The following is a 12852-nucleotide window of genomic DNA, read 5'->3' as shown; positions in this document are numbered from 1 at the left end:
AGACATGACACTGAAGACTTCTTTGGCACGGGCACGATGGTGGTGGCCTTGAGACATGTTGGAACAACGCTGGTGTTCAGAGAGATGTTGAAGATGTCAGTGAGAACACCTGCCAGCTGGTCTGCACATTTACATTTACAGCATTTATCAGACGCCCTTATCCAGAGCGACTTACAATCAGTAGTTACAGGGACAGTCCCCCCCTGGAACAGTGCAGCAGCTACAGGAAGCCAGTGGAGGGAACTCAGCAGTGGAGTGGTGTGGGAGAATTTGGGAAAGTTGAAAACAAGTCATGCTGCAGTGTTCTGGATCAGCTGGAGAGATCGAGTAATGCTAAGAGGAAGACCAGCCAGGAGTTTCAGTAGTCCAGCTTGGAGACGAACATAGATTTGACATGTATCTGGGTAGCCAATTTTGATAGATATGGATGAATGCTTCTAATGTTGAACGAGCGAGAGAGATTGGAAATGTTAGAAAAGTAGGAGAGGGAGTTGTCTACCCTAATATTAGTGTAGATATTACACCCGGGCTTACACACCTGTCAGAAGAAGCACTGCTCCTCCATTGATCAAGTCCATCACCACATGGCCAGAAGACGTGCTCCTTCACCTCCAAGACTGCTTCACTCACACCAAATGGAACAACGGGATCTGGCTGCACACACAGAGGCTGTCGTGTCCTACATCACATCACATCCTGTTTGGGAAACACTCGGATGTGACATTTCTCAAACAGGGTGTGTGACCTGGCTGGGTGACCAGCCAGGTCCACATACAGCTCAAGATGCGGAACGCTGCCTTCAGGTCAGGAAATAACTGCGGTTACAGTGCTGCCAGAGCAGATCTAAAAAATTTAAAAGCCAAATCTGACAACGGGTAAAAAAAAAAAATCACCTCCTGAACAAATCACCAACTTCAGATGACAGACCCAAGCAGGTACAGACTCGGGTGCTGCACTAGCAGAGGAGGTGAACACCTTCTTTGCACGCTTCCTGCTCGCTCCCCCTGACTGTACAGGTGCAGGAACGTTGAACGGATGCTCAGGAGGGTGAACCTCAGGAAAGCGGCCAGACTTGACGCATTCTCTGGGTTCGAACTCAAAGCCTGTGCAGACCAGCCTGATGTCCGCCACCATCATCCCAATACGGTCCAAAATTACTTCAACTCCTGTCTCCCCCTCCTTTGACCCCCACCATTTTTCCTACCAAGAAAACAGGTCAACAGAGGACGCCATTGCCACCGCACTTCACACTGCGCTGAGTTGCCCTCAGAATGCGCTTCATCAACGTCATACCATCATCCTCGACATCTTGGTCAGCATCTGGGAATCCCACAACTGACCTGCACCGGGATTAAAGACTTCCCCACAAGACACTATACAGACAGTGAGACTGGGATCCCACCTGTCCCCCACCTGGACACAAGGGTGTGTGCTGAGCCCACTGCTGTTCACCTTGTACACCTCGACCTGCAGATCTACCCACATCAGCAACACAATGGCCAAGTTTGCGGCTGACACAACACTGCTGTCTAGGGTGGTAGTAGACTCGCCTATAAACCAGAAGACCCAGGTTCAAATCCCACTTACTACCATTGTGTCCCTGAGCAAGACACTTAACCCTGAGTGTCTCCAGGTGGGTGACTGTCCCTGTAACTACTGATTGTAAGTCGCTCTGGATAAGGGCGTCTAATAAATGCCGTAAATGTAAATGTAAATGTAAATGTAATGCTGTCTGCCTACAGCGATGAGGTCCTGAGGCTGTGTAAGTGGTGCCTGGCAAATAACCTGCCCCTGAACACTAAAACAGAGATCATCCTGGACTTCAGAAGGCACAGGGTAGATCCACTGTACTCTACACCAACGACGATGGCGTGGAGAGGGTGCACACTGTCCACTCCTGGAAGCCCAACACCACAACGGTCATCCTGGGAGTGCTCAGGAGAATCAACATCAGCGAGAAGCTGCTGGAGACCTTGTACCGCTGTGCCGTCGAGAACATGCTGACGTACTCAGTCCCAATCAAGACTGCACACACACACACACACACACACACACACACACACAAAGGCTTCAATACTAACCTGTAAACTGACATGTTCTGGGTTTTATTGTGTGTACTCTGTATATCGTCTGCATTGCTGTCTGTACTGTCTATTGTCTACACTGCCACAGTCTGCCTTTGTCTGTTTGCACCGTTAAGTAGCCCCTAGGGTCCTAACAAGCATAACGAGTAAGGAAGCGGCCCCGTAATCAGAAGGTTGCCGGTTCGAATCCCGATCCGCTGAGGTGCCACCAAGCAAAGCACCGTCCCCACACACTGCTCCCCGGGCGCCTGTCATGGCTGCCCACTGCTCACCAAGGGTGATGGGTTAAATACATAGGACACATTTCACCGTGTCACTGTGTGCTGTGCTGCACTGATGACAATCACTTCACATTCTTTCTTTTCTTCTTCTACAGTTACGTTGTATATGTAGCATCCTGATTTAGTGCAATGGCAATAAAGACATAACTAACTACACCCCTGACATTCACATGCACACACATATCAAGAGCGAGTCCTGTCTAGCCATGAGCACAGACCAGAAACAAAGCTGCAGAGACACCAAATAATCAGATGTAATGTGGTTTATTGATTTTAGCAGAGTGATTTACAATCAGTAGTTACAGGGACAGTCTCCCTGGAGACACTCAGGGACATGGTGGTAGTAAGTGGGGTTTGAACCTGTGACTTTGTGGTCTTCTGGTTCATAGGCGCGTGTGTTGCCCACTAGGCTACTACCACCCCATTTTAGCGGGTTCCGGCGATCTCTCTGTACGGATTAAAAGAGTTTAGAGGAATGTCTACGTAGGTGTGACCAGTTCCAGTTAATCATTTCTAATCCGAGCACTGAAGCATTAACGCTAGCAGACAGTACACGTTGCAGGTGGCTTTCTGTCTTCTGCACACCATGAGAAACCCGAGCAAATGAATGGCATTACCAAGTTTTTACACGTAAGTTTCTGCAGCAACAAAGGTGCACTTTGATCAGAAGGAAGGAAACTTCAAACAAATTCAAAAGGAGTAAAAAAAAAAAAAAAAAAAAAACCCGGCTTGTGTGATGTTGGTTACTGTCTGAAAAGATATGAAAGGGCCCTGCTGTCTCAGTTCAAAAGGCGAGACGGACTACAGCAAAACAACGATGCGTTATGTACAAATGACAGTCACAACTACAGGAACGGAATTAGGAAATTACAGGACTAACAATTTGCCATTAAGGCTGAAATTAAAAGAGGTCTCCGGTGGTGTGTATGTGTGTGTGTGTGTGTGTGAGAGAGAGTTATGTACCATGTGGAGTTATGTACTTAATAAAAAGGTGAAATAAGTGAAAACATGTTTTATATTCTAGTTTCTTTGCTCTGATTACTGCTTTGCACACTCTTGGCATTCTCTCGATGAGCTTCAAGAGGTCGTCACCTGAAATGGTTCTCCAACAGTCTTGAAGGAGTTCCCAGAGGTGTTTAGCACTTGTTGGTCCAGCTCACCCCAAACCATCTGGACTGGGTTCAGGTCCGGTGACTGTGGAAGCCAGGTCTCCACTTTTTGTTAAGTACATAACTCCACATGTGTTCAGTCATAGTTTTGATGCCTTCAGTGAGAATCTACCAACGTAAATGGTCATGAAATTATAGAAAACGCACTGAATGAGAAGGTCCAAACTTTTGGCCTGTACTGTACACATGTGTATAAATATGTGAGTGTGTGTGTGATTTATCGGTAATTTAATAGCGTTTTCACCTGGTCTCCTGGTGAAATACTGCCCCCGGTTGGCGGCGTTGGGCAAGTCGCGCTGTTTGAAAAGTTCTTTTTTTATTAACAAAGAAACCAAAGAGGACCGTGGGGCCGACTGTAATTGATTTAAAGCGGCGTGGTGCTTTGATGCGGTCTCCGGTGCCGGGCTCAGCCGCTAATGACGTCTGGCGATAAAAAGGCGCCCCGCGTCATGTGCGTCGCCGCCTTCACTTCCTGAACTTGGAAAGGTGCGTCCCCGAACCTGCGCCGTAACGCGCCCACACCTCGCCGGGACGATCCGGGGGGACGATCCGGGGGGACGATCCGGGGGGACGATCCGGGGGGACTCTGGGTGTGACCGTCTCGACACGATCCGGGGACCTGGAAGCCGCTTTCACCTTCGCCTGGAGACGCCGGAGGACGCCGGTTCGGTTGCAGAGGACAGAAGACGCCGGATACGGATAGGACATCTTATCGCAGGCTGCGTTGATATATATTGGTATTTACATATTTCTAATCATTACTGTAAGCATTTGGAGGGAAAATGCGCCGCGCGTTCTTCCTCCTCCTCCTCCTCCTCCTCCTCCTCGCCGTGGCCCAGGTGAGCTCCTCGGACCCGAGCTGCGCGGCGGACTTCCGGGAAGGCAAGGCCGACTTCTTCCTGGACACCAGCGACTCCATCAACGCCGGGGCCGCGCTGCTGGCCGGGTTCAACGCCATGGACTGTGTCGCCGCCTGCTGCGACCACCCCCGGTGCAGCGTGGCGCTGTCCGACCTGCGGGACGCCGCGGGCGGCTGCTTCCTGTTCGACTGCCTGTACAAGGAGAGGTTCGTGTGCAACTTCGCCAGGAAGGAGGGCTTCGTCAGCTACGTGAAGGCCTCCGTGTACGCGCGGTTCCTGGACGGCCCGACAGCCGGTGAGTCGAACCCCACCCACTGCCATCTTAACCCTGGGTGTCCCCGGGGGGACAGTCCCCGTCACCACCGACTGTGACGCGCTCCGAATCGGGGCGTAATAAAGTGTGCCACCCCGCAGGTGAGAAGGACCGACCCCCCGTAGCCGATGCCGGACCCGCCGTGGTGGCCCAGCCCATGGAGTCCGTCACCCTCAACGGCGTCGAGAGCTGGGACGACAAGAAGATCGCCAGATACGACTGGAGTCTGGTGCAAGGAAACCAGTCCGTGGTGATGGAGGTAAAGCGGATTTAATGCACAGCATACGCTGCCACAACAAAATGTGTCCTCTGTTTTTAACCATCACCCTGAGTGGGCAGTGTCGGGATTCGAACCGGCAACCTTCTGATTACGGGGCCGTTTCCTTAACCACCCCTGCCCCAAGGATTTCGCCCTGAGGGCCCTGTCACCACTGACAATGTGATCAGATCAAACCGGGCTACACTAGTTAAGGGTTGGTGGTAGCCGGGGCTATGTATATGTATATGTATGTGGAAGATTCCACATAATTAAAAAGCCTCTATTGCCTTGGTTACGTCTCATTTTTGGTTTTATGTAGTGTGGGGATTTTTGTTCGTTTCCATGCCGTTTCTTCCGTTCTTCTCTAGAAAACGGGATATGAAGATCAGGTTATGGTGTCCAACCTTTTCCCGGGAGTTTACGTATTTCAGCTCAAAGTAACCGACTCCCACGACCAGTCCGCCACCGCAGAGGTCCAGGTCCTGGTCCTCACCCACCAACAGTCGGAACGTGAGTACCGCGGAAAGGCAAACATAGATCTTAGTTTGAATTAATTAGAACTGTGATGATCCCTCCGTATAAGATTCGACTAATTAATTTAAGTATGGACCGTAGCTTTATGTTGATATTCATGAAAAATCATTTTGAAAAGAAGTGTTTAACTTCTGAAATCTTAATTTATGCAGTATTACTTGGTTGGGCTTGAATCTTTCTGAATTAAATTTTTTATTTTTTTGTTATTATTAATTTTATTAAATGTATTATATTTTCCGTTTAACTAATTATACGTACATGCTTTTAGATGAGATGATAGAGACTGATGGGAAAACGTGAAATCCAGGACTGAAACTGGTTTGGCGTGTTCCGTACGTGTTGTGGGCGGTTAAATCCGTAACGGCTCAGCAACGTCAATACAAAGAGTCACAGGGGGTGACTTCACTGGCCCCGCCCTTTTTTGGGGGCGGTGATGTAAACTCAGGCCGTACCGCTCCCTGGAGGCGCTTCTCTCCTCTTTCCAGCGTACGGCACGCTGGCTGTTGAAATGCATCGTGGGTGTGGAGATGTTTTTGGGCGTAGACACTGCAGGGCTGCTTCCTGCTTTTAAAGGGGGAATCGCTAGTTCACGTGGAATTCTCAGGCGCGCAGTAGTTGCAGCAGCGCTGGGGAAAAAGGTGCATGAGCGAATGTGGGCGCGGGGTGGGGTACGGCACTCTTTAAATCCTACTTTAAAATTCTGTAGGAATGTTGTGCTGGTTGAGCGTCCCACAGATGCGAAAAACTAGATAAACTAGAAATGGAAGAATGCCACAGGATTCCAGGGAAATTCTTTAAATGTTGCCGTCGTATTGTTTTCTTTATCAGACATGAACAACTACAAATGACCTGTAATGAAGTTTGTCAATCATAAGATAAGATAAAATCATCCTTTATTAGTCCCACAAGTGGGAAATTGCATTGAATTGATCGTCCAGAATCATCCAGTAAAAAACGATTTTCAAAAATTTAGGCAGATAAAAAAAATTATTACAATACTTAACAAGTGTTAAACGTATGAACAAAAAACGTTTGATAAGTGACTTCCACTGAACTATGAACTGATATTAACATGTGAGCCATCTCGTTTTTGGAACTGTGAACTTAATTCAAATTGGGGGTATTGTATTAATTTTTTTTTTTTTTTTTTTTTTTAAATTGTATAAATTTTTCTTAAATTCAGGATTCTTATTCTCGTACCTTCTCCACGCTGCTGTTGTGACATTGACACACCATCATACTCAACTTTTGCTCCTGTGTGTCGTAGACCATTGCCTGGTCCCGAAAAAGACGGGGCCATGTAAGGGTTCCTTTACCCGCTGGCACTACAACGCTGCATCTGAGAAGTGTGAGAGTTTTGTGTTTGGGGGCTGCAAAGCAAACCTCAACAATTATCTCTCCGAGAAAGAGTGCATCGCGGCTTGCAATGGCATCTCCGGTACGAGTTTCCTCCTCAAAGATATTCCTGGGAAAAAAAAAAAAAAAAGTGTTTCTATACGACGACTGTTCCATTTTTATATCTGTTTCATGCTGTAAATATTTATAATCACTCCTTGTGCTTCATGCTGTTCATTGTTTGTTTCTGTTTGTTCTGTATAGCTTCTAGTTTTAGAAGAAGTGGCGTTCCAGAGCATGAAGGTAAGTAGAGAATTTTTTCCTCTTTCGTTTTATTGATTCGTAGGAGCATTTTTGCCAATACTGATTTAACCTAATCTGGTTGTCCTATGGGGACGATGCAAACGGGCAATAGTTGGTTCCGTAATATTAAGCTCCTGCGTACTGTTATTACCAGTTAGATGTGAGGGGTGTTTTTCCTGTTTGGGACGCAGCTTGTGGTGCGACGTGTCGAGACGACCAGTTCACGTGTAAACCCGGCTGCTGTGTGGACGACTCGTTGGAATGTGATGGCGTGGCGCACTGCAGCAACGGTGCTGATGAAAGTGGATGCAGCATGAGTGAGAACACCAACACACCCGCACATGCACATCCAGACCTGTGTCCATTCGAAATGGACCCTTGATCAATACAGAAAGAATCATTCACATCTCATTCTCATTGTCTCAGCAATCTCTTTTCCTTGCATCTAGTTGTGAGGATGCGGCAGATTTTTCACAACCCACATTGCTGGAACTGTGTTGTCAGAAACAAATGGTTTTATAGAGCCAGGACTGCGGGGACACAGTTTTTGAGTTCCAGCAATGCACATAATTGACCCCCACTAGGCAGAGAGGCGAGGGGCTGAGCAACGACCCTGTTTTGTAGACCAAATCTTTTTTTTTTTTTATTATTATCTTTCTTTTTATCTATAAATAATGGTTACAAGGATAATTAATTGTATTCTATTAGATCACATAACTGTGCATTTAGTTTATGATTTTTTATTTTTCAATAAGTCTACTTAAATTGTCTTATCATGGACTAGACAAAAAAAAAAGACCCATCTGTCAGTACAGTAATACATTTACTTTTTCTCCCTCCGCCTCAGTCAATAGGACTCTTTCCAGACTGCTGCATATACACGTGGATGAAGATAAAGGTGAGATTCTCATTCTAGGATTTTGGAGATCTGCTCCTTGAGGCTTATTCAGCCACTCATTTGGTGTATAATAGCCATTATAAATGGAAAATAAGGTGTTTTAAATTTTTTAAACTTCACCTGCTTTCAGCACACTGTACTGAGCCTCCGGTGACGGGCCCCTGCCGTGCCAGCATGTCCCACTGGTACTACGACCCAATGGACCGCCGCTGCTACCGCTTCACATATGGTGGCTGTGATGGGAACAAGAACAACTTTGAGCAGGAGCGCGTCTGCATGGATACGTGCAAGTTGGTGACCGGTAAATAATAAAAGGGTCTAATTATTAACTTGCGATTTAAACAACCAAAAAAAAAAAAAACTAGGTTTAGGGCTGGATGAACACGTTACTAAATGCCAGAAGGATTGTGGAGAACCTCCAGCTCGTTTACATTGTGCACTTTATTGCAGATAAAGATGTCTTCGCAAAAGGATTGTTTGATCGTTCACCTCCAGGGGACCCCAAATCAGGTATCACTTTTGCACGTTACATTGTTTAAATAATTTTTATTTTTTTTAATTTATTGCTATTTTCACATGCCTTTGCAACCAGAAGAGTGCAAATAATACAACGGCAAAAGCGTGGCATTTATTTTTAATACATTAATCCTGCCTGGGTGGTTATAGAAAGTGAGGTGAGTGATTTTTACACACCCCACCCAGACACTCGGTGGCACCTCAGCGGATCAGGGTTCGAACGGGGCCGCATCCTTAACCACTAGGCCACCACTCCCCAATATGAAAGCATGGATCCATTCTGCCTTGAATCAGTGCTTCAGGCTGCTTCTGATGGTGTCATGGTGTGGGGAGAATTTTTCTTGCCACACTTTGGGCGATTTATTGTTGCTGAACATAGTTTCTCTGGCAATGTATTTTAGTATTGAAAGTGATTTGTTTTTTTGTCATTGTTTACATTTACATTTATGGCATTTATCAGACGCTCTTATCCAGAGCGACTTACAATCAGTAATTACAGGGACAGTCCCCCTGGAGCAACTTAGGGTTAAGTGTCTTGCTCAGGGACACAATGGTAGTAAGTGGGATTTGAACCTGTGACTCTGTAGTCTTCTGGTTCATAGGCAAGTGTGTTACCCACTAGGCTACTACCATCCCATTGTGATACTGTGACACAACAAAATGTGTCCTCTGCATGTAACTCATCATCCTTAGTGAGCCGTGGGCGCCCGGGGAGCAGTGTGTGGGGACGGAACCTTGTTCCGGGGGGCCTCTGTAGCACCTTGACTATTTGGGATATGAATCCACAACCCTTCGATTCCGAGTCTGCTTCATTACCCGCCAGGCCCCAAGTACCACTGTCCCCAAAGTAATTTACGTGGGACAGGACAGTGCGCGGCTAGTTCGATTTATTGTTGCTGATCATGTCCATCCATACATGGTCTACTGATGGTGCATTACCCTGCTGGAAGTAGCCATGTCGCCAGTCTCAAATCATCTCAGACTGCTTTCTGGAACATGACTGAGTTCTGATGACAAATGCGCAGCAACTTTGTGATGCGATCATGTCAGCGTGGACTAAATTCTCTTGAGGGAAAACGTCTTGTTGAACCCATGCCATGAAGAATTAACTCAGTTCTGAAGGTTAAAAGCAAGGTGGTGGGAGCACTTCTGTAATCCAGCTTCTGAGTTTTATACAGCAGACCATGGTCAAAAACGTTCACTGTTACTTAACAGTACTGAGACGCTGCTTGTGCAGACAGATTGTGGTTCGCACGGTGGGTCTCCGTGGTTTTTTTTTTTTTTTTATTTCCCCACGGAGGTCAAGGGAAAGCTGTTACCTGATATATTTTTTTACAACTCTATTTACAGGCTCCATCGCTGCATTAGTCCTGCTTTTAGTCGCCGTCTTTGCAGCCTTAGCTGTGATTGGCTACTGCGTCCTGAAGAAAAGGAAGAGGGCGGATCACCAACCTGTGGCCACCAGTCCGCCCCAGATCCAGCTCCAGGAGGACTCCGATAACATGGTGTACAATTCCACCACCAAGCCAGTCTGAACAGACTCCGTATCCCCGAATCCGGGCTGCGGCCAATCGCAGTTCCAACTCGTTTACCTGGTTTACTGCTGGCCAGGGTTTCGTTTGCCTCGCATCATAAACGTCCCACTTACAACGTCTGTCTAAAGGGCAGCAAAATGTACTACATTAGAAATGCTGATAGTTACTCTGGGTTTGTTCTGAATACCCTCCTGAAGCAGAGCACTTTGTGTGCAGATCGCTTTATTTTTGCTTGAATTGTTATTTGGAAACCGGGGGTTGTGCCAAGAAGTACATTTATGAGTCGTCAAGGGAACTTTTGTTGGTTGGAGGTAGATCTGTTCGTGAATCCAGGTCGTGGATTCAAGAGGCTCCTTCGCTGTTTGTGTATATACTGATATCAGCTAGCTCAGGTTATTATTATTACTATTATTCTCGGTTGCGTTTTGGATATTTGTACGTCTCAGTGGAAGATTTTTAATGAGCCCCAGTTTCGACTGTCAGGTTTAAAAAAAAAAAAAAAAAAAAACCATGAACTCTCATCGTACGGCTTCATCGGGAGTCTGTGTCATGAGGGAAACGAGAACTCCGGAATTGTCTTCATCTGAAGCCAGAATATTCATGTATAGTTTTACTAGTTTGGCCTGTACTGTAATGTTTGTGTTTTTTATGTATGAGTGTTTCCGTTTTTAATATCTTAGCCATTTAAATAAAAGTTTTTGATATGCATCTAAATGGGTACTATTTCTGATATTAACTGTATATGGATTTTTTTTTTTTTTTTTTTTAATAAATTTGTGGAAAAGTATTCTATCTGCTCTGAAATACATGCAACAAGATAAAAAAATCAAGCTGTGAGGAGATGATATGGTTTAATATTGTTAGTCTGCCTGTGCAAACAATGATGCATGTGCACAGTCACACAATTTTACCTTTTCATGAGTCAGACCGATTACTGGCAAAACCCTTTCATGTTTGATTTTAATTAGCTTTTTTGGTAGCTATCGGCAAGCGTCTGGGCGTATGCACAATTGCACCTGTGGCCAATTCTTGAGTTGCAAACCCACCCGCTTTTGGGTGGTGGGATGAATTGTTGTTGAGAAAGGATAAGCCTTTCTTATTATTTTGCTCCTAAAATGAAAAAATGTGTTTATTGGAATTAGAGCATGTGCAATAACAATATTCTCAAGAGGTTACAAAAGATAACAGCTCAAACAATCCCTATCTATTTTTAATTAAAAAAAGGAAAGGAAAAGAAAATAAATATATATACATGCATAAACACACACACATACATACAGACACTACACAAAAAAACGCCTATAATCGGCCAAATAAATACATTCTTCACACATACAAAGGACCAGAGTCTTCATTGCTCACCAGTTCCTTAACCGGATATCTTAACTAGTATGAGGTGGTAGACTTCCGCAGGCACAAACATCCACCACTGCAACCACTGAACATCCAGGGTCTGGACGTTGAGGCTGTGGAGAGCTACAGGTACCTTGGGGTTCATCTGAACAATAAACTGGACTGGACTCACAATTCTGATGCCCTCTACAGAAAAGGGTAGAGCAGGCTGTACCTGCTGCGGAGGCTCAGGTCTTTTTGGGTGAACACCTTTTATGACTTTGTGGTGACCTCAGCCATCTTTTACGGTGTGGTCCGCTGGGGACAGGAAGCGACTGAACAGACTGATTCGGAAGGCCAGCTCTGTTCTAGGATGCCCTCTGGACCCAGTGGAGGTGTTATGTGACAGGAGAATGGTGGACAACATCTCTCACCTCATGCAGGAGACCCTGACAGAGCTGAGCAGCTCCTTCAGTGGCAGGCTGCCAGAAGGTCTTTCAGAAGGTCTTTCCTGCCAACCGCTGTCAGGCTCTACAACAGCTGATCACACATCCAGTACACCATCTCCACTTCTCTTAAGTCCAAAATGTCTATATCTACCCACTCTGTACATCTCACAATTATCAATCTTTTATGTATATACCGACATATTTTTTTATTTTTACAACTCACATTCACTGTTTTATTTTGCTATTCTGGGACTATTTATTTGCTTAATTTGTACAGTGAACTTTTATATTATACAGTCAACATATTGTCTGTGTTATTATTTTGCTGCTCTTATCTTGTAATATCCACTTCCTGCCGTGACAGCGTAAATTGTCTCAAAATCTTACATTATGAGATGAGATGAAAGCTGCACCTTCAGACATTCACGGTAATTATAATCAAACAGTATGAGTTCAGTTAAGTTGTATCTGCTTTAAAATAAATTCACATACACACAGAGGAAACATTTTACTGCTACACAGACCTACAATATTATTAGAAAGTGCAGGTGTGTTTCAGTATCAGGATGTTTCAGGATGTCAGTGGTTGTGGTAACACCACCAGAACAAATTGGCCAAACGATTATACACTTGCTCTGGTGTTTCTGTTCTGATTTGCGGCCCTACTTTAGACCCTCCTTATCAGACACTTAAACTGGATCAGTGGTAGGATGATCTGGTAGCAGAGAATATCCAAGCACAAGAGCAGTTTGCAATTCACAAGGTTTTGCCTGTGTCCTGACGAACTATAAAATGTCTCTCAAAATATCAAAGGGTTCAAATATTTATTTATTTTTATTTTTTTATTAGTTGACGTGTATCAAATTTTGGCCCTTCAGGTGTAGTACTTTTTATTATTAGCAGTGTTGAATGGTATGGAGCCCCCTAGGGGTCATGTAGTAGAGAAAAATATTTAGGTTGTAGAAAAAAAATTCAAGCTATGTG

The 12852-nt window shown here is 45.3% G+C and overlaps 1 protein-coding gene across 1 annotated transcript; it reads left to right on the top strand.

Annotated features, from left to right (window-relative positions):
- The first annotated feature begins 4093 nt into the window (after positions 1-4093).
- On the top strand, positions 4094-10801 carry LOC114803280 (kunitz-type protease inhibitor 1-like). The gene is made up of 10 exons (XM_029002749.1): positions 4094-4689; positions 4809-4966; positions 5335-5476; positions 6768-6938; positions 7100-7138; positions 7330-7455; positions 7986-8036; positions 8167-8337; positions 8487-8546; positions 9903-10801. Exons 1-10 carry the CDS (start codon positions 4317-4319, stop codon positions 10085-10087), a joined length of 1476 nt encoding a protein of 491 aa, XP_028858582.1. The 5' UTR covers positions 4094-4316; the 3' UTR covers positions 10088-10801.
- The last annotated feature ends 2051 nt before the right edge of the window (positions 10802-12852 follow it).

The sequence above is a fragment of the Denticeps clupeoides genome, chromosome 14 (assembly GCF_900700375.1).
Source record: "Denticeps clupeoides chromosome 14, fDenClu1.1, whole genome shotgun sequence".
In the NCBI taxonomy this organism is placed as follows: Eukaryota; Metazoa; Chordata; class Actinopteri; order Clupeiformes; family Denticipitidae; genus Denticeps; species Denticeps clupeoides.
This window is presented reverse-complemented; position numbering and strand designations above follow the sequence as displayed.